The following is a 19,810-nucleotide window of genomic DNA, read 5'->3' on the forward strand; positions in this document are numbered from 1 at the left end:
TCTGATTAATTTTCCTTTTTTTGGAGGAAATTTGGGTACATAGTGAAGTAAGAAGCAAAAGCGGTTGTTGCATAAGCTGAGTATAGAGATATGGCTAAGGGACATTGTGAACTTTTCTGGATAAGGAGGTTGCTTAGAGAACCTAGGTTTTATATTGAGTTTGTGATGAATCTATATTGTGAAAATAAGGTTGTGATTGACATTGATTATAATCCAATTCAACATACATGTTGAGATGGATAGACACATCATCAAGGAGAAGTTGGAAGATCAGATTGTCAAGTTTTCATTTGTGAAATTAGATTAGTGGGCAGATATCTTGACAAAGGTGGTTGAGTATGAGCGTTGTCTATGCACCGTAACTTGATTTGAAGTGAGTTGTGTTATTAGAGCAAGTTATTCCACATGTGAAGCTAAACGGCCACACGCCTCTATGTCACCCATTCGTGGTGCCGCCCATGTATTTGGCTAGGATAAAGGGACTTGAAAATTGTTACACGTGAGCTACTCCTAATATCATAGATTAATTTCGTACTTTCAAGACACGACTCGAAATTTGACTAACAAATAATAAAAAATAATGAAAAAACTCTTCTATTAATCCCTTTATACGGGTGGGATACTTGAGTTTATATAAAACTCAAGCCACCTCTTTTGAAACACTTTATTGTTGCCTAAAGTTCCAACAAATATATGCAACTCATGCAATTGAATTTGAATTAAAACACTACTATTATTTTTCCTTCACACGTAAATTAAATATTATAACATTATAAATTAATATTATAAACATATAATTTCCAATATGAATTTGGAGATTAGAGAATCTACTCCGAAGAAAATACTATCTAGTCAAATACTTTGAATTCGTGATCCTTATTTCTAGGTACGATGCCCTAATCCTTCGTCACTTTTCAGCTTTATTTGCTTCTGTTTTCTTCTTCTTCTTCACGTCCTCCTTCCATGCCAACTAGTCCTTCACCACCATCACCTGCTAATTATGACGACGAAACAGCTTGCCGTGTAGTTGGATGGGTTATATTCGTATTATTCTTCTCATGTGTCTTATCTATTTCATGTCGATGTAAGTGTAATAGATTTAGGCGCCTGCGCCTTTATCCCGACTCACAACTAACTTCACCACAGCCACATATCGATCATCAACCTCCTGCTAATTCCAGTAACCCTGCAAGAAATAACAATGTTCTTCATCTTAACCAGCCTCCTTCTCCCAATTTGCATGGTCTTATTGATCTTCCTCCACGACCGGCTGCAAACCGTACACCACCACAGCAGGCCTCGATTGTCTTCACGCATAGTACTACTGGGACTAGTACTAACGCTGCTACTGATGAGTGTGTAATTTGCTTAGATGGTTTTGTGGACGGACAAGTGTGCCGGTTGATTAGTAACTGTCAGCATTCGTTTCACAAGCTATGCATCGATCAATGGCTAGCCACCGGGAAACCCTACTGTCCCGTTGGTCGTGCTCCTATTAAACTTAGTACTATATCTTACTTAATTGGTTCTGTAGTTTAGTTATTTTCCTACTTTTATGTTCTAGCTAAGTTTCTTAATTAAATGGTTTTCTGTAATTTAGTTCTGTCCCATTAATTTGTAGCTAATTTTGATGTTGGAAGGCAAGTCTTGGTGCAAAAGGAAGGTTGCTTTTTGTGGCTGATGGGTCATGTGGTCGAGTCATGGAAATAATCTCTTTGTCAAAAAAAAAAAAAAAAAAAAAAAAAAAAACCAACAAGAGTACCGTGTCTTTTGAACGAGACATATCAACCTTTCTTATTCTTATGGACAGTTCTGGAAATTGGGATTGCATTCAAACGTTCATAACTTCACCAGTGTCTTATTAAATTTCACTCGAGATATTACATTATACAAAGAAACTGGTGGTTTTAAACCTGACTCTGTCATGTCCTTGAGCAGCATTTCGGCATCCTCCCACTTCCCATCATTACAGAGAACTCCAATGGTCGAACTGTAGCTGGCCACATTTGGAATCATTCCGTTCCTTCTCATCTCTTTGAGCAGCCTCAGTGCCCTGTAAGAGCTACCCTCTCTGCAGTAACCATGAATCATCATATTGAATACGACATCATTTGGGTTCAAATGCTTGTCACCCATTGATTTGAACAGCTTCGATGCTTCCTTCATATCACCTTTCGTGCATAACCCATGAATCAAGACACCGTAGGTGTAAACATCAGGCACTACTCCGGCCTTCTCCATGGAGGAGAATATCTGAAATGCTCTTTCCGTGTAACCAGATCGAACCAAGTCATCGATCAAGATTGTGTATGTCACTTTCGAAGGAGAAACGCCTCTGTCGCTCATCTCTCTCACCAAATCAGAAGCTCTTGCAGAATTTTGTGCTCTAGCAAAGCCTTGAATCAAAACATTGTAAGTCACCAAAGTTGGAGACAGACCACTTGACTTCAACTGATTAAATAAACTCGAAGCCCTGTCCAACTCTCCGACGTTGCAAAACCCCTCAATCAGCGCATTGTACGTAACTACATTCGGACTAATACCCTCCCTCTTCATCCGATTCACAAAGTTATCAGCTTCCCAAATCCTTGTTTCCTTGCACAACCCACCGATCACGGTGTTGTACGCTACCACATTGCGAGCCACCCCTCTTTCACGCATTTCGTCGAACAGTTTCAGGGCTCTCTTCACTTCCCCATTACTGCAACACTCATTGATCAAACAAGTATAAGTACACACATTCGGAACAACCCCATTACTTTTCATCTTCTCGTAGAGCTCGAACCCATCTTTTTTATACCCTTTCTTGAAAAACCCATGAATCAAAACAGTGTAAGTATACTGGTTGGCAACCAAACCAACCTCCTCTATTTTTGAAAACATCTTCTTGGCACGCTCCAAATCGCCATTTTTGCAGCATCCATCGATCAATGTAGTGTACAAAACAACATTCGGCACCCAACCTAATTCCTCTAATTCAATCAAAAGCTCAAATCCCCGATCCAAATTGCCGGCCTCGCAGCAACTTTTCATCACTATCCCAAAACTATACACATCCAATTCAACTTTGCCCTTAAACTCATCGAAAACCCGCCACGCTTTTCCGTGATCTTTCGCCTTCACGAGAGACCCCAACAGATTATTGAAAGTGTTCGATCTGGGAACGAGGCCCTGCTCAACCATCTGCTTCAAAAAGTAAAGGGCTTGCTCCGGAGACTGAGATTGAGCATGGGCATTGACTATTGCTTCGTATAGATTGCCGCAGACGGAGGTTGGATTCAGATTGGGCTGAGTTAAGTGGCCGAGGAGGGAGGAAGGAGTGAAGAACGGTGAGGAAAGGCGGCCGGAGAGGACTTGGAGGATGAGGGACTGGGCGTGGGAGATCAAGTTGGAGGCGAGGAGGTGGTGGAGAATGAAGGAAATGGATTGATGGGAGTGATGGAAGCCGCGGAGGGTGGAGGAGTTGAAGATTGAGAAGGCTTTTAGTGGCGGGCTTTTAACCATTTTTTGAATCAGAAGCTGAGCTTCCCTCGTTAGCGACATTTTCCGGCAACGTCGTTATTTGATCTGCCTTCCTCCGATCAGGAACTTGGATTTGGTAGTCATTGCATGGCCATCGAAAAGTGAGCCGGGTAGAAATTTGCAGGCTCAAACCCGCTTATAACTTTACAAAACGGCTTATGGTGACAATAGCCCAACGATTCGGGTAAAGAGAAATGCTCTGGGGAATATTTTGAAAGTGGGAGTCTCAGTGAGTTTTTTGACACCTTTTAATTTTGATATAGTGTTTTTATAATATTGTTAAGAAAATTAACGTTACACTATGCATAAAAAATCTTATATTTTAACATAATACTCATATTTTATGATAAATATTTATTTGTAATCATTCATGTATTTTTTTATTAAAATAAAAAAATTCGCCCATGTTTTATAATAAATACTTATTATAACTATTATATGCTAAAGTTTTTGCCATGTTTTGCTTTCAATAAATTGTAGTACTTTACAATATATGTATTCTTCTATTTTTTATTTTAATTTTCTCAAATTTCCAATACAAGTATTGTTCTTTTAAAATGTAAATAGACACTTATTTATATGATATATGATAAATTTAGTAAATCCGCCTAATCCTCCTAGGCCCACTGTCTTTGTGTTAAGTCCTAGCCCGCTGCCCGATTAGCCCTAGCGGCTTTTCGACCTTTAGCAGAAACATGGGCCACATATTTTTTTTCATGTCATCATTTAACAGTCGTACTGGAAAGTCTCTCATGTTATTTCAATACAGCATATTAAACAACAATATTTAGTTTAAAATTTTAAGTTGTTATAGGGACAAACCGTATGTATATGTATACATTGTCTTCCTTGTTCTTCGTGATCAAATGAATGAAATTCTGACTTAAACAATGCAAATCAAGCTAATATGTTTTATATATATCTAGTATAAATATATACTAACCACATATAATTTTATTTTTCACGTATAAATTCTACTTTTTTGGTAACAAAATAAGATGTACTTTCTCCTCAATAATAAAGAAGGTTGTGGACGAAGAACTAACACAATTAAACAAAATTCTCAAGCAATTAATTTTGAAACTACGAAATATCAACAAAGAACAGAATTACAACAAATCGGACATTTGCTGGCCGTAGCAAGCCACTTCTCGATGCATTCTTGGTGAAAAGTATGCTTACACTTAAGAACCCGGCACTTGTCTCCTTCGTCGAACTCCTCCATGCAAATTACACATTCATCGCCGCAAATTCCTATTTTTTTGTCCAGTCGGTAAAAGAAAGGTATACCGAAACACATTCGCCGCAACGGCTTAATTCGGACTCGTCTTCTTCCTCCTGGGTTTAGTGCTTGGGTTAATGTTCCGGATTCGATGTCGTGCGTTTGATTAGCTCGTTGGTCGACATTGGTCTTGACGATCAAAAATATAAGTATGGCGACTAATGGAATGAGTATGGCGAGTAGGAGCAGTGGCTGAACTTCTGCTGCTGGTGGCAGTAAAGGTGGTGGAGAAGGAGGAAGCGTCGGAGCAGCCGACACCATGGCGAGGTTATGTGAGTGAAAACGTATGCCACTGTAGTTGATCTGTATACCTTTCAAGTTAGGAGTCGTTGCTGTTTTGCGTACAAGGATCAAGGATTGCTACAAATTATATAGTACTTTAGGAAATTGTATTGTAAGTCCTTAAGGAATAAGGAAAAGAAAAGAAGAAAGGGAAAGTTTCTAATCTAGGGTTTTGAAGCTACAGGGTACACCGTCGGAGGGGTGCGTGTGTGGGTAAGTCAACATATTAACAATCCGAATTACATAAGGATAAATACCTATATGTGATGGGATGTGATTTATGTATATACTCATGCCTCTTCTGCAACCCTTTATATCCTTCCATTTTTTAATAGGAAAACTAATGAAAAGTGCTTGAAAACTTTGAGTTTTAATGATAAGGACAAAATAAAGGGTAAAGTGAATAGTATCAAGTTTGACTTTTTAGTGTAAAAATGTGGTTTTTCGTTAAAGTGAACAGTACCGTGGGCTTTTCGTTAAAACTCCCTTTTTTAATTCAATTTAAAAGGCAAATTAAATAAGAGAGCTTTTCTTCCTAAGCTTGGGCCATCATACTTCTTTCTATGCGGAGCTCCATGCTGTCATCCTTGCTGTCGAATTGGCCCACGCGCGGGGCTGGCAAAATTTATGGCTTGAAAGCGACTCTTCGAGTGTAATATCATGTTTTGCTTCTGGATCTTTCTCTCCCCCTTGGTCGCTCCAGACACGCTGGAACAATTGTACTCTCCATTTGCAGAACATGGTTTTTCGTTGCTCTCATATTTTTCGAGAAGGGAATGCTGTTGCTGACAAATTAGCCAATTTATGGCTTCTATCATCTTCACTTGTCTGGCATTCCTCTCCTCCGATTGAGATCCTCCCTCCTCTGCACTCAGATTTCTTGGGCATGCCAACCTACAGGTTTGTCTCCTCTTCTTGATGTGTCTTCTCTTTTCTTTTCCTAACCTTTTTGGATTCCCTTTTGTTTTGCAGTTTGTCTTGCAGGTTATTACCTTTTAAGGTTTATAGAGGGGTTTGGGCTTATGTCCGCCTAGTCTTTTCCTTGTATTTTCTTTTCCAAGAGGGGTACGGTCTATGTCCCCCCCTCTTTTTCCGGCATTTCCTTTCTTAAAAGGGGTAAGGTGCATGTCCCCCCCTTTTTCTTTTGTATTTCTTTTCTCTTGTTCTATGAGGGGTTAGGTTTATGTCCCCCTGTCTAGGTGTAACTTCTTTTTTCCTATCAATAAAATTCCCTCGTACCGCCGAGGTTCTCCAAAAAAAAAAAAAAATTAAATAAATAAATAAAAAAAATAAATAAATAAGAGAGCTTTACGGATAGAAATAAAAACACAATGTACATTTCATAAACTCCATTATTTTTTAATTATTTCGAGGAGAGACAAAAATACATAACCAAACAAACTTAGCCCAAAAGCAATCAAACTAAAATTTTAGAATTTGAGCCGTGCCCACAATAGGCTTGTTAACTAAGCCAAAACTATAAACTGACAGCATCGATAAAACTTCAAACTAATTTTAGATCCGTAAAAATTAATTTTAGTGCTTTTGCAAAATCAGTTTCACAATTTAGGCACTTCTCTGCTAGATAAGTTACAAAATTTTATGCACTTTTATGTGATCAATTTCACACTCTATGCACTTTTACATGATCAATTTCACAATCTATGCGCTTTCGCAAAATTAGTTTCAAAATTCCAACAATCCTGCAAGATCATATTCAAAATTCCAGCCAATTATGCAAAATCAGTTTCAAAATTTGAGCACCTCTACAAAATTAGTTTTAAAATTCTAACATTTTTGCAAGATCGGTTTCAAAATTCTAGCAGTTCTGCAAGATTTGTTTCAAAATTCAAACACTTTCGTAAGATATGTTTGAAAATTTTCAGCACTCATGCATATCAATTTTGAAATCCCACCATGTGTGCAAAATCAATTTCAAAAATCTCACACGTCTGCAAGAGTAATTTCAAACTGCAAGATCAGTTTCAAAATTTTCAACACTTCTGCAAGATCAACTTTAAAATTCCAACATTTTACAAGACCAGAATTCCAGCATTTCTACAATATCAATTTCAAAATCTAAGCACTTCTCAAAGATTAGTTTCAAAATTTTCATCATTGATTCAATATCAGTTTCAAAGTTCCAGCATTTTTGCAAAACCATTATCACATCACCAGCACCACACCATCGTTATCTTGTTTCCATCTCCAGTCTCCCCTGTAATTTCCTCTAGTAGCAAAACGCGTCAATTAGGCAACCCAAAATCCCAGAATCCAATACCATTTTCTCAATCTCGTCCATAAGCTATGTATCTCTAGATTTTGTACTACTGCTACAAGTCACTTGCACTTGTAGCAACTATCAAGCAATGAAGTTCGGGGTAATAAAAAAATTTAAAAAAAAAGTTAATTACAATTGTGATGACGCTCTCAATCTCCACAACCATTCAAATTCAATGGAAATTGAAATTTAAGCCCCAAACGAGAAGTGACTTGCCCCAGAGGAGAGGAGCACTCCTCTTGCTCCACCAACACAACTTTGCCGTGCTCCTACTGAAGCTTTGTGCTACCGGTCGTGGTGGTCGGTGCAAAAGCTGAGAAGAGAGAGATGAAACAAAACAGAGAAACAGGGACGAAGAGAGACGATGGGGGAGAAATGGAGTAGGGGTTTAAAAGTTTTTTTTTCTAAAATTATAAACATGTTATTAATACTTTTGAGATTTTTATTAAAATATGGGTAGGAAAATAGGACAATGGGGTGAGATTATCAGCACTCTTTAACAAATTGTTTATGAAGATAAAGCCAACGATAACTAAACTGATCACCAACTAACAGGTTTTGGTCACTTATGCTATTAGTTTGAGGCTTAGATGTTGTATCATTGTTGGTTCAGTGTGTAGTTTGGGACCAAACTGCACCATGCTCTCCTAGTTCCCCTTTGCATGACATGTATAGTTGTATACCACGCAAACTAGACAATCTTTTTTTTTCTAAAAAAATTCTAAAAAAACAAATTATTATTGTTATTGAGGGGATGAGAGGGTTCTAGACAATTACAATAATTTTTGTAAGTCTTGCCTGCAGTGCAGAACCAACACCAACAGCAGGATCCATGGCCCTCCTTCTTGCCTCAGATCTCTCAACAGCAACATCAGACCTTGTGTTGATCAACCTTCTGATCTGCTTACTAAAGCTCTTCATCAGCCTTGTCATGGTGTTCTATGCTCCAAACTCGTCCAATCACGCTCGTTCGGTTTGCGGTAGGGAGTGTGTGAAAATAAATTAAGGAGAAATTAGGTTTACATCCTTCTTTTTGCTACTCCATTGATTAAAATCCTATTCATTTTCAATTTTTGATCAAGGTCCTTGGATATTAATAGCATCATTAATTATTTGAATAATAAAATAAATTTATTTTTAAATATATTCCTTTTAGTATATTTATATTTATGGCCAAATTTTTTATCATATATTTTTATTTTTAGTTTGTACCTATTTTTAATTTGTACCAATTTTTTTTTCATTTTTAATTTGTACAAATATATTAGTTTCTTTTTGTGCCAATATTTTTAAAGTTTTATTTGTGTTTGTACCCACCCATATGTATACCGTCACGTGATATTGTATATTTAATCAATGATAAAAAAATTACATATGGTATATTTATGTTTTATGCCTAAACTTTGTATCATATATTTATATTTTTAGTTTGTACCCACTTTTAATTTGCAATATTGTTTTTAATTTGTAGTATTTTCTTTTTAGTTTTATTTTGTACCCATGTATTAATTTCTTTTAGCGCCTATATTTTTTAAAAATTCATTTGTACTCATAATTTTTTAATCTTTTATCTGTACCCTAATTTATTTATAATGTACCCATTCTTCTTTATTAATGTACCACTTTGTTATATGTGAAATGTACCAATTTTTTTAACACTATGGATACTTTTTTTTGCTGTTTATTATTTCTTATTTTTACATAGTTTTTATCCATTTATTCAATCAAAATATTTGAATTTTTTTATTGTAACCATTTCTAATAGTATTATAATGAGGGATTTTAAATTTATAGGATTATAAATCTCATAAAATATCAAACAATTAATTTCAAAACTATAAAAATAAAAATATTAATTGTAATATAATGAGGTGTACAAAGTCAAGGGAATTTGATCAAACTTTGAATATCATTAAGGTTTTAGTCAAAGAATGTTAATGATTAGGGATTGCATCCAAAGTATCCCATAAATTTAATTAATTCAGAATCTTTTCTTTAACTATAAGAATGTAATTTCATATTGTAATTATAACGTAAACATTATATGAGGTTAATATAAGGAGTCATAATTCTATAGTTTTTAGCTCTTTAAAAAATGCCGAAAAATCCTTAAAAATCATTACAAGATGCACCAATTTTGCATTTTTATTTCAAAAGCCTCAATGAACCCTCCACAACTTGCAAATTATTGTGGTACTTCTTTATGTGAGATATATTATGCTTACCGACATGTCCACGTCCATGACTTGTATTGAACCGTGCAATGACCCTTTACTGTATTAGTGGAAACAATTATGAGTATGCATCCTAATACGGGTTTGATTCCTACGATCCTCTTGATTTAACAACTAACAATTTAATCTACTAATATTATCGCTTGTAAAAAAAATTGATTTGCATCAAACCAAAGTTACCAAACAACCTCATCAACAGTAACACAAATTTATCTCAATCATAATTGGACTTAAAATATAATATTAATGTAATTACCACAATATAGAAGCTCAATTAAGACTAATTATATTGCGCAAAACCCTTTAAGAAACTACAAAACTAATACCATACTTGGTTGTGTGCGTCTTTGATTCTTTGGATATTGACTAGCCACAATTCCGAGTACACGCACCGCGAACAGAAGCACGACAAAGGAGACAGTGCCTATTCCTTGGCAGCCTCGTCGATGCATTTCTGGTGATACATGTGGTTACACGTGGTCAGCCGGCATACGTCCCCATCCTTAAACTCCTTGAAGCAAATTGAACAATACTCCTGATCTTGATCACTACAAGTACAGCTTTCACTTCTTCGGCAACTATTCCTTGTATATGTGAAAACCGTCGAGGCTTGTTCTGGTGTTTGTGCTGATCTTGGGTTTGTTCATCAGTTGGGCTATTTTGCCTTTTACAGTACAGTAGAAAGACATAGATGATGGTTAAGGGCAAGGCTACTCGCAATATTATGTGTACTAATATTGTACTGTTGGGCTATCCTCAGATTGTATGTATTCTTCGTTGCTTAATGAATATCGTACTGTTTCTCAAAAAAAAAAAAAAAAAAAAAAAAAAAAACTTGAATAGAAAGATAGCAAAATCGGGTTTTTCCTATATGAGTACACCAAAGACAAAGTGAATCATACAACAAACCCAACTTCATTTTTCTTTTGTCTTCGATCGATCACAAGCTTCAGAATGTTTTACGTGAATTTCTTTGCTGCAGTTTTTGCTTTCACCTTTAGTCTCATGGTAGTAGGCATGCGCTTGGTATTAGAGATGTGCCCTTTCAACTGAACTACAAAGTTTCATATAGCCCGGATCATACACAGCTTCTTAACCGAAACGATGAAATTGTGCTTTCGATAGACGAACATTCAGGTTCATCTTCCTAACTGTCTTAGAATACATGTGTGTGTGTGTGATTTCAGGTTTTGACTTGTTTTTATGGCAGTTAATTTCGCAACCGAATGATGATGAGCAACGACATGAGGTGGATTTTGAGTTCTTAGGTTCTAATACACAACATTATCTGCTAAGCACAAATGTGATTTCCCATGGCAACCTACATAGAGAGCAGCAGTTTGCTTTATGGTTTGATCCTGCTGCAGATTTGCATTTTTACCAAATTCTGTGGAATCGACACCAATTAGTGTAAGCTTTCTTTTTATTATTTTCTTTCAATATCATATTTGGGTTAAGTTTGTGATATTTTTGTTGTGCTAGGATAGCATCAAACCCGTTGGAACAAACTCAAGTTAACCCACAGGAAATATATCAAATGGAATGCAAGAACAAAATATAAAAGACACCAATATTTTAACGAGATTCCTCAACAGTCAGTGTAACTGGAGTACGTCTTCGGAGTAGTAGGAGCTCACCCAATAATCCACTATCAACCAAATGGAAGTTTACAAAGTGTTGGCAAGCTCACAACCCAAACCCCAATACAACCAATAGCTCTCACACACCAAAGAAACAAATAGAGAGAAATATAATGAATAATTTCCTCTCTATACAAAGCTCAAAACTATTACAACAACAACTATCTTGGTGAGTGATTACTAACCAAAGAGAATAACACTTTCTTCTTCTCTTCAAAGAGGGGCTTCGACACTACCTCTTCTTTCTCTTCTCTGCTGCTGCCTTTATTTTTCTGCTACTCTTCCCAAATGGCAGCTGCTGCCCTAATTAAAACTTAGCCACTATCCTGTGGCTTTCATAAAGGGCCAAATAAAAAAGACTTTAGACAAGTTGCCTTTTTCTTTTCCCCAAAACAAGGAAGGGACACAATGATGTTGTCCACCTTTTCTTTTCTTTTATTTAATCAAAAGGTATTTGCAAGTTGACCACTAATTTTGGCCATTATCCAACAATTTTTTCAATTAAGTACGTGAAAGATTCTCATTAATTTATGTTTTCTAAATTTTATTTTTCAGGTTATTTGTGGATGGCACCCCTATAAGAGTGTTGAAGAATGGCCCAAGTATTGAAGGGATTTTTCCAACAAAACCCATGGAAATACAAGGCACCATATGGAATGCAACATGGGGATCCCAAGGAAAAGCAGTTAACCGGGGTGAAGGACCTTTCCATGCCTACTATCAAGGATTTGGCGTTGATGGGTGTTTAACCAAGTTGAATAATCCTCAAGAATGCTATGGTCTCAACTATGAGTGGAACAGAAAAGAGTTATGGGCATTAAACCAGCATCAGCAAAAGGCATATGAGCATGTTAGAAGGAAGTACTTAACATATGACTACTGCACGAAGACCAGCAGTCCAACCCCAGAATGCAACATCAACTACTAGTGGCACGTTTATGTACCCGTAATCGGAATCAACTTTTGGAATTGGATTTGGATTACGGGAAACACCTTTGTTTATGTAATCTTGGGGAATCAAAATACATGTGGGGTCCACATGAATTAAGGAATCCAACTCTTAATTTTGGAGGAATTGGACTCCCTACATGAGGGAGGTATTTCAATTCCTTGACACTTGAGGAATCCGGAATGGATTTCTTCTACCAATTATGCCCTTACTTGTTTCTTATTATCCCAACATTGCCCTTCATTTGACACTCATTATGCCATCTTTTAATAAATAAATAAAGCCTATTTATATATTTTTATATAGATGAATTTAATTTAATTTATTAGTATGAAAATAATTTATTTATGTAAGGGCAATTTAGTAATCAACCTAGTTTTCATTTCGATTAAAGTGAATTAGTAAACAATTTATATGGACTCAACATCATTTCTACCATCTTTTAATAAATAAATAAAACCTATTTATATATTTTTATATAGATGAATTTTATTATATAAATTTAATTAAGAATTTAATTTAATTAATTAGTATGAAAATAATTTATTTATGTAAGGGCAATTTAGTAATCAACCTAGTTTTCATTCCGATTGAAGTGAATTAGTAAACAACTTATATGGATTCAACATCATTCATACTCCGATTCCAGACAGTTTTAGTAAATAATTTTAACAGGAATCTGATTCTGATTCCACCTAATTTCAATTCCTCTTCAATCCAATTCCTCCTCAATTCAATTTCTCTCAATTTGATTACGGATTAGTAAACGCGCCATAGAAGTCTAGAACACATTATACCACGTTTTATCTTGTCAAACATTGCGTGATTATAAATTGATGATTATAAATAATTAAGTAAAGGTTTAATCTGCACCAAAATGTGTACATTTCCTGAATTGAACAAAGATCCAAAGCAGAGTTTGACTATTTCTATTTTGTTTAGGGAGGTTTAAATTCTTCTATATTTCGATCATTAATTGGAATTTGTATAAAAGACAAATTACATGAAATGTTTGACAAAAATAAAAAATTAAATTACATGAAATGGAAATTAAACGTATAATGAAATGGAATAGTATATTAGCTGGGAACAATCGTCTGATGGAAATTTATTCTTATGTTTAGTTAAATTTATTTTTAGCGCGAATTGAATCTAAAACTTTTAAGCGCAAAAGAATATGCATGACCTCGAGTCCGAAGTTTAATTCTCTAAGTACTGGTTTGGTACTGATGTACTTTTATAAAAAGTGGGTATAAAAAAAAGCTGAGCTAAAAAAAGTATTTGGTAAACACTTAAAAACAGCTTATTTTCACAGTTTTGGGTGAAAAAAAAGTTGAAAACGTGTAGCAGCAAAATGAACTTATTCTCACAGCACAGTAGAAGTTTTTTTTCCTTCAAAGTATAGCAATACCAAACTAGCCCGAAATCATCTGGGTTATAAGAACTTGGTGATAGCACTGCTAAAAATCAAACTCAACAACTCGGTAGGTCCAAATCCAATCAAAACAATAGGCCCAATTATGCATCATACTATACCTTGCTACCAAACGGCAACGTTTCTTAGCATACAAAAGACGGTTGGCAATTGGTGTTCAATGTCGGCCAAAAAACATTGAAATAAAAACGGATATGTTTGATATATTCAATCGGCTTCACAAAATCCTTTCGTTCTTCGACAAGCTTCGTTTCGTTTCGCCTCGTTTAGCCTCGTTTAGCCTTGCCGCTCGGATTCAAAGGTAAAGCTTTAATCTTTCCATCTCAATTTTCTCTCTCCATGATTCTCCTTTGTCAATTGCAACGAAGAACAAACCCTATAATTTAAATCCCATCGCACGGACAATTTTCGATTCTCTGTTTCAAAATAGCTCGAAATTGTTATGTAATTTGTTGTAACCGCAGCTCGATTCTATTGCATTAATTTCTGCTCGCTAATTGTAATTAGACATCTTATTAGGAGTTCTAAAAACCCTAAAATTTGAATTTCAAATTGTTGAGTTATCGAGCCTCTTTTAAGTTTAATAACACTAGGGTTTCGTATTGATCGAAATTCGATTTATTTCAAGTAATTTTGTGTGTTTTTGTTTTGTGGGTGTTGTAGTTTTTGAGAGTTTTGATTTAGTTTGTGTCTCTTTAGGGTTTGATCTTCGAATTTCAAGATGCCTGCCACAGCGGGAAGGGTTCGCATGCCCGCAAACAATCGGGTACACAGTAGTGCCGCCCTTCAGACCCACGGTATATGGCAGAGTGCAATTGGGTATGACCCCTATGCACCCAACAAAGATGACACCAAGAGCACTGCGCAACCCAATGTGTCGAACGATGAACCGGATGGTGAGAATGCATATGCTAGCTTCCAGGGCCTCCTTGCGCTTGCCCGTATAACTGGGTCCAGCGCTGACGAGACTCGTGGGTCTTGCAGCAGGTGCGGCCGTGTTGGGCACCTCAAGTTTCAGTGCAGGAACTTTCTGAGTGTTAAGGAAGATAAGGAGAGAGAGCCCGAAGGGATTCAGGGTGATGTTGCATCAGAATTGGCTAGGTTGAAGAGGAAGATTGGTAGGACCAGTGGTAAAAATGTGGAAGAGAGTGAGGAGAGTGAGGATGAGGATGAAGACAGTGAGAGCGAGGATTCGGATTATGATTCAGAGATTGAGAAGATCATTGCTCAAAAAAATGGGTTAAAGGTTGGTAAAAAGGAGAAGTCAAAAAAGAAGAATGATGACTCAGATGATGATGGGTCAGATTCGGATTCTGGGAAGAGGAAGAAGAGAGGAAGGTCGAAGAAGAGGAGGAGCAAGAGGAAACATGCTGATGATTCAGATGATTCAGATGAAGGTAGGAAAAGAAAAAGGAAGGAGAAGCGTAGGAAGAGGGATGAGTCCTCGGATGAGGACGGTGAGCGTCGGCGGCGGCACAGGAAAAGTAGGAAGGAGAAGAGGAGGAGGAGAAGTCATCGGCATTCAGATGATTCTGAATCTGATTCGTCTGATGATTCTCGTAGACACTGCAGTCGGAGGAGCAGGAAGGCAGCAACACCATCTGATTCTGAAGATGATTCACGCGTAGGTAGGGGCAGGAAGCGGTCTGAGAAGAAGAGCAGCAAACGCCATCACAAGGATGATGAGTAAATCTATCTAGGAATGGATTCGAACCATGTACACCAGCACTGTCATTGAATTCTATGTAGTATATGCTTTTGCAACCTTTGTATTGCTTCTGTTAATTTGCTTGGACAAGCTTCTTTTGCGTTTCGATCTTCTGCTTTGTGGGATGAAACTGTCACTTTGCTGATTCAGAAGTTGGAATTTCTCTGGTAATGTGTATTTAATCTTGTGCGTTTTCTGTTAAAAGTGTCTACACTTCATACCGTGTGATCATGTATGCATCCTTTTCTCATTACCAATCGTTTATCAGTTGTGATTGTTTCGATGTTTTTTTTTTCTATGATTATGTATTTAGTTTAGAAGGTTCTCTATTTTAATCTTTGTCGAATTAGGGTTCTATGTCGCCCTAGATTGTTTCCGACAATCTTCTAGTTCGAATGCAAGCATAGAACGTTGTTTTTAGCACTCCAAAATTATACATTTGTGAAGATACTTTGCATCATCTTATGTAGAATTGTTATCTTTATTGTCGACATTCATCACCTTGTGCGTGTTGGCAGTTCATACTTCATATGACCACTAGTCAGTTTTTATATGTAAAGAAAGGGGGGGAGATTCTCCAGGAAAAAACAAGGCAACAACAGGCTAAGACGGGAATGAAGGCGCGCTTTCTACTCCTTTGCTGATTTGATGACTAATCTTGTGTCGCAGCGCCCTGGTTGAGCTCTGCAAACCTCATGCCAACACGCATGGAATGCTTTAGGAACTTCTCGGCACATCGCCTGACACAGGTTTCCTCTTGCTTCTGCAGTGATTTGTGCTTAAAGGTGTCGACACAATCATTGAAGCATCTCTCAACAAGTGAGTTATACATTCTCAAACTGCAAGCAAACCCATATTGTTAGCAGGTTGGTTCCGTCCTTTACAATGATAACGGCATCAGAAAAGCTCATTCAAATACCCCACAAACACATCCTATACAGAAACTCGGCAAAATACTATCTCTAGACGACAGTAACAGTTCCTTTTCATACAAATAAGCATCCAACTACGTTAATTATGATGTTCCTTTAATACCAAGTCACAACTTGAAGTACAAATGCCTAGATGAAAAAGCGGAGGAAGTACAAGCTGTACAAGCTTATGACAGAAGGTACCAGATAATTGCTTACGGCTAAAAGCCACAAGGTTCAGGTGATTAACCAGTATATCAACTAATTTTCTTTTTGTTAATTGGGTAAAACACATGCACTCGGGGATTAACACCATTTGCATCAACACAACTAATGTAGTTCCCAAAACGTCCAGAAGCAACACAGATGTTGCACTGGTTTTAAGGAGAACTTTCGTATGGCTTCACAAACAGAGTTTTCACAAAATTAAACCAAGTGACCCACATCATACGAAAAGGAATTGTGAAGCAACAAATCCAGTCAGTCAAATGCTTTGATATTCCATGCACTTCACAAAGATACTAAGACCACATTTGGTACCTTGGACTTGAATAGATTGGACAACTCACAAGATTCATCAGGTGATCAAACAGTAATTCATTAATTTTCTTTTTGTTAATTGGGTAAAACTCACACTCAGAAATAATCAACATTTGCATAACACGTATCTAATGTAGTTCCCAAAACGTCCAGAAGCAACACATATACGCTGCACTGGTTTTAAGGAGAACTTCTATATGGCTTCACAAAAAGAGTGATCACAAAATTAAACCAAGTGATCCAAGTCGTACAAAAAGGAACTGTGAAGCAACAAATTTGAGTCAATCAAATGCCTTGATATTCCATGCTCTTCACAAAGATACTAAGGCCACATTTGGTGCCCAGGACTTGAACAGATTGGACAACTCACAAGATTCATTCAACTGACAAGATTCATAACACGTAACTAATGTAGTTCCCAAAACGTCCAGAAGCAACACGCATACGTTGCACTGGTTTTAAGGAGAACTTCTATATGGCTTCACAAAAACAGTTGTCACAAAATTAAACCAAGTGACCCACATCGTACAAAAAGGAATTGTGAAGCAACAAATCTGAGTCTATCCAATGCCTTGATATTTCATGCTCTTAACAAAGATACTAAGGCCTTGTTTAGTGCCTAGGAATCGAATGGATTGGACAACTCACAAGATTTATTCACGGTAATTTGAGTAAATGGGGACTGACTTCAAAATTTTATTCAGGTTGATGTAGAAGATGGATGAGTACAACAACAACAACAACAAAGCCTTTTCCCACTAAGTGGATGTAGAAGATGGATGAGTCAGGAAGGAAAATTTTCCCTTCCAATCCCCACGAAATGGTAGGACTGTAAGTTAATTCCTTGATGATATGTGTAGATTCAATTGTTAAAAATGCATTACAAGAACACTACCAATAAACTACACAAGCACTACAAAGGGACTAACAAAGGAATCTCAAACGACACCTCTCATTTCAAAGTTCCTTTAAATGTATTGCATCTAGTCGTTTTCGAGTCCCTCTATCTAACTTTTGTAGTGCATTCTTAGCAAATTTAGCCTAAGTTCCATGGAACCTTAAAAGTTCCTCATCGAAACACACTATTAACTTCAACAAAATGTGGATGTTGCCATTTCATATCTTACTTCAACATATATTGAATCTAGTAAATTATCCAAGCAATCCCAATTACGGACACTAAACGTGGCCTAGAAAACAAACATTTCGGTAGGAATCCAATCGCAACCGAAAATACAAGGCATTGCGTTACAGAGCACAGATTGAAGCATGCCAAAGAATTACCAACTGACCCACCAGCCAATATATTAGAAATGCAAAAACAAAAGCCAACCAAATCCAAGACATCAAACATGCACTACCAATAATTCTATCGCAAACCCACAAACTCTCACCTCATAAATTGGAAAAATTTGCAGACTTCGATGACTATTTTTTTACTACTATGAACCAAATTTCGAATTTTTCATCATATTCTTAAGCTGAAATTCACAGAATTTAACAATCAGATGAGAAATTTTACGATTGAAGTGGAAATTAAGGCAATGAATTATAGAGAGAGATGACCTGTCGCGGATCTGGAGCTGGTCGATCATGGTGGCCATTCTCATCTTATCTTCCTCTGGAAGCGAATCCAGATCTCCTATCATGCTCTTATCCATCCCGGATTGTATCGAATTTCTCCGATTTCAGCTTAACTGCCTCACTCACTCTGGAAAAATGACGAAGTGAGGTTAGGGTTTATGGAACAGGGCAACAGATCTCTGTCTTTATAGTGAGGTAAAACCCTAGACTCCGTCAAGAAGAATACCAGAATCGTGTAACGGCACCGTTTAGCTACTTTGTCTTCTTAGCCGTTGGATTTTGAGGACGCTAAATTGGGTGCCTTACAATTTTTGTTGTGATTAATGGATCAGGATCCTATCCCGAGCAAATAGAGAGGGTCCTCCTGACCAGGCTCATCGAGCTATTCAAATTTTATCCAACGATTACAATTATTATAATTTTTAAAAAGACATCTTATTTGTAGCCGTTTGATAAAATTTAAACGGCCCGATGAATTTAGTCAGGAGGATCCTCTCCATTTGCTTAGGAGAGGATCCTGATCAGTGATTAATGTGGATATTTTGTATATCCTATGTATTTATCTATTTGTGAAAAGAAAAAATGGGGGCATTGAACCGGAAAATGGGGCCGGTCCGGCTTGGAAAACAACTTTAATAAAGCAAAAAATCGTCTTTTGGTGAGACCCGTTGGATTCTTGGTTTTTACTTTAAAATATAGTGGGACCGATTATACATATAGTCACATTTTTTTAAACGTTACGTTAATGAGATACCTTAATTTACATATGTTATTGTTGAAAACTTACATAAAATCGGTTTATTGCCTTGTAGTGTCCCAATCCAATAATACAATAAGTGTTGAAAACTTTACATATGTTATTTGTTTTATTGAAATGAGACACCTTAATGACAATGAACTCGTTCAATATAAATCATTCTTTTGTCACTATATAGCCTACACAAATTGTAGAACCGGTTGCACGTAAGCTCAATCATTCTCTCTCTCTTCACCGCTTAAAAACATAGGTATGAAAGGAAATGAGTGATTAGAAAGAATGAGTATGAGATAAACAACCTCGCTATATTAATGAGATACCTTAATTTTCCTGGTATATGTCGTACCCAAAGGTACCGTTTGGTACGTAGGACGGGACGGAACGGAGTGGGACTAGGCGTTCCGTCCCACGTTTGGTGCGCCTAAAATTTGGATGAATTTTTGTTCCACCTCACCCCCAGGAACTCCTCGTTCCACATCTGTGGAACACAAAATTATAACCTCTCCGTCTCCTTCTTCTTCCTCCTTGTTTCCATCCGATGACATCTTTGCTCCCTCTCTGTTCCGTCCCGTCCTGTCCCATCCTGTCCCGTCCTGTTCCGTTCCGTCCCGTCCCGTCTGCATACCAAACGATACCAAAATACACAAGACCCGCCTATTCTTTGGTTGTTAGATAACACGTGATT

The 19,810-nt window shown here is 36.9% G+C and overlaps 4 protein-coding genes across 4 annotated transcripts; 2 read left to right on the forward strand and 2 right to left on the reverse strand.

The window, feature by feature from the left end:
* Positions 1 to 1,825: 1,825 nt before the first annotated feature.
* On the reverse strand, positions 1,826 to 3,755 carry LOC103420964 (pentatricopeptide repeat-containing protein At4g11690). The gene has a single exon (XM_008359004.4). It carries the CDS (start codon positions 3,541 to 3,543, stop codon positions 1,840 to 1,842), a length of 1,704 nt encoding a protein of 567 aa, XP_008357226.1. The 5' UTR covers positions 3,544 to 3,755; the 3' UTR covers positions 1,826 to 1,839.
* A 4,444-nt stretch (positions 3,756 to 8,199) lies between these two features.
* LOC103422313 (xyloglucan endotransglucosylase/hydrolase protein 2-like) lies at positions 8,200 to 12,169 on the forward strand. Its single transcript, XM_029100551.2, has 4 exons — positions 8,200 to 8,340; positions 10,603 to 10,738; positions 10,789 to 11,011; positions 11,797 to 12,169. Exons 1-4 carry the CDS (start codon positions 8,200 to 8,202, stop codon positions 12,167 to 12,169), a joined length of 873 nt encoding a protein of 290 aa, XP_028956384.2.
* Positions 12,170 to 13,710: 1,541 nt separating this feature from the next.
* Positions 13,711 to 15,537, forward strand: LOC103420957 (CAX-interacting protein 4). Its single transcript, XM_008358996.4, has 2 exons — positions 13,711 to 13,926; positions 14,325 to 15,537. The coding sequence occupies exon 2, from the start codon at positions 14,347 to 14,349 to the stop codon at positions 15,313 to 15,315; it is 969 nt and encodes a 322-aa protein (XP_008357218.1). The 5' UTR covers positions 13,711 to 13,926; positions 14,325 to 14,346; the 3' UTR covers positions 15,316 to 15,537.
* Positions 15,538 to 15,795: 258 nt separating this feature from the next.
* LOC114823917 (mitochondrial import inner membrane translocase subunit Tim9) lies at positions 15,796 to 18,555 on the reverse strand. The gene is made up of 2 exons (XM_029099721.2): positions 18,351 to 18,555; positions 15,796 to 16,172 (listed from the first exon to the last, which is right to left on the reverse strand). The coding sequence occupies exons 1-2, from the start codon at positions 18,443 to 18,445 to the stop codon at positions 15,986 to 15,988; spliced, it is 282 nt and encodes a 93-aa protein (XP_028955554.1). The 5' UTR covers positions 18,446 to 18,555; the 3' UTR covers positions 15,796 to 15,985.
* Between the last annotated feature and the right edge of the window lie 1,255 nt (positions 18,556 to 19,810).

This window comes from Malus domestica, chromosome 03 (genome assembly GCF_042453785.1).
Source record: "Malus domestica chromosome 03, GDT2T_hap1".
Taxonomy (NCBI): Eukaryota; Viridiplantae; Streptophyta; class Magnoliopsida; order Rosales; family Rosaceae; genus Malus; species Malus domestica.

What these genes read in the sequence shown, in the direction of transcription:
- LOC103420964 (XM_008359004.4), bottom strand. Translation starts at nt 3,543, where the DNA reads ATGTCGCTAACGAGGGAAGCTCAGCTTCTGATTCAAAAAATGGTTAAA.
- LOC103422313 (XM_029100551.2), top strand. Translation starts at nt 8,200, where the DNA reads ATGGCCCTCCTTCTTGCCTCAGATCTCTCAACAGCAACATCAGACCTT. An exon ending in CGTCCAATCACGCTCGTTCG is followed by an intron (nt 8,341 to 10,602) that starts GTTTGCGGTAGG and finishes TTTCACCTTTAG; the next exon opens with TCTCATGGTAGTAGGCATGC. An exon ending in TGGAATCGACACCAATTAGT is followed by an intron (nt 11,012 to 11,796) that starts GTAAGCTTTCTT and finishes TTTATTTTTCAG; the next exon opens with GTTATTTGTGGATGGCACCC.
- LOC103420957 (XM_008358996.4), top strand. Translation starts at nt 14,347, where the DNA reads ATGCCTGCCACAGCGGGAAGGGTTCGCATGCCCGCAAACAATCGGGTA.
- LOC114823917 (XM_029099721.2), bottom strand. Translation starts at nt 18,445, where the DNA reads ATGGATAAGAGCATGATAGGAGATCTGGATTCGCTTCCAGAGGAAGAT. An exon ending in CAGCTCCAGATCCGCGACAG is followed by an intron (nt 16,173 to 18,350) that starts GTCATCTCTCTC and finishes GTTTGCTTGCAG; the next exon opens with TTTGAGAATGTATAACTCAC.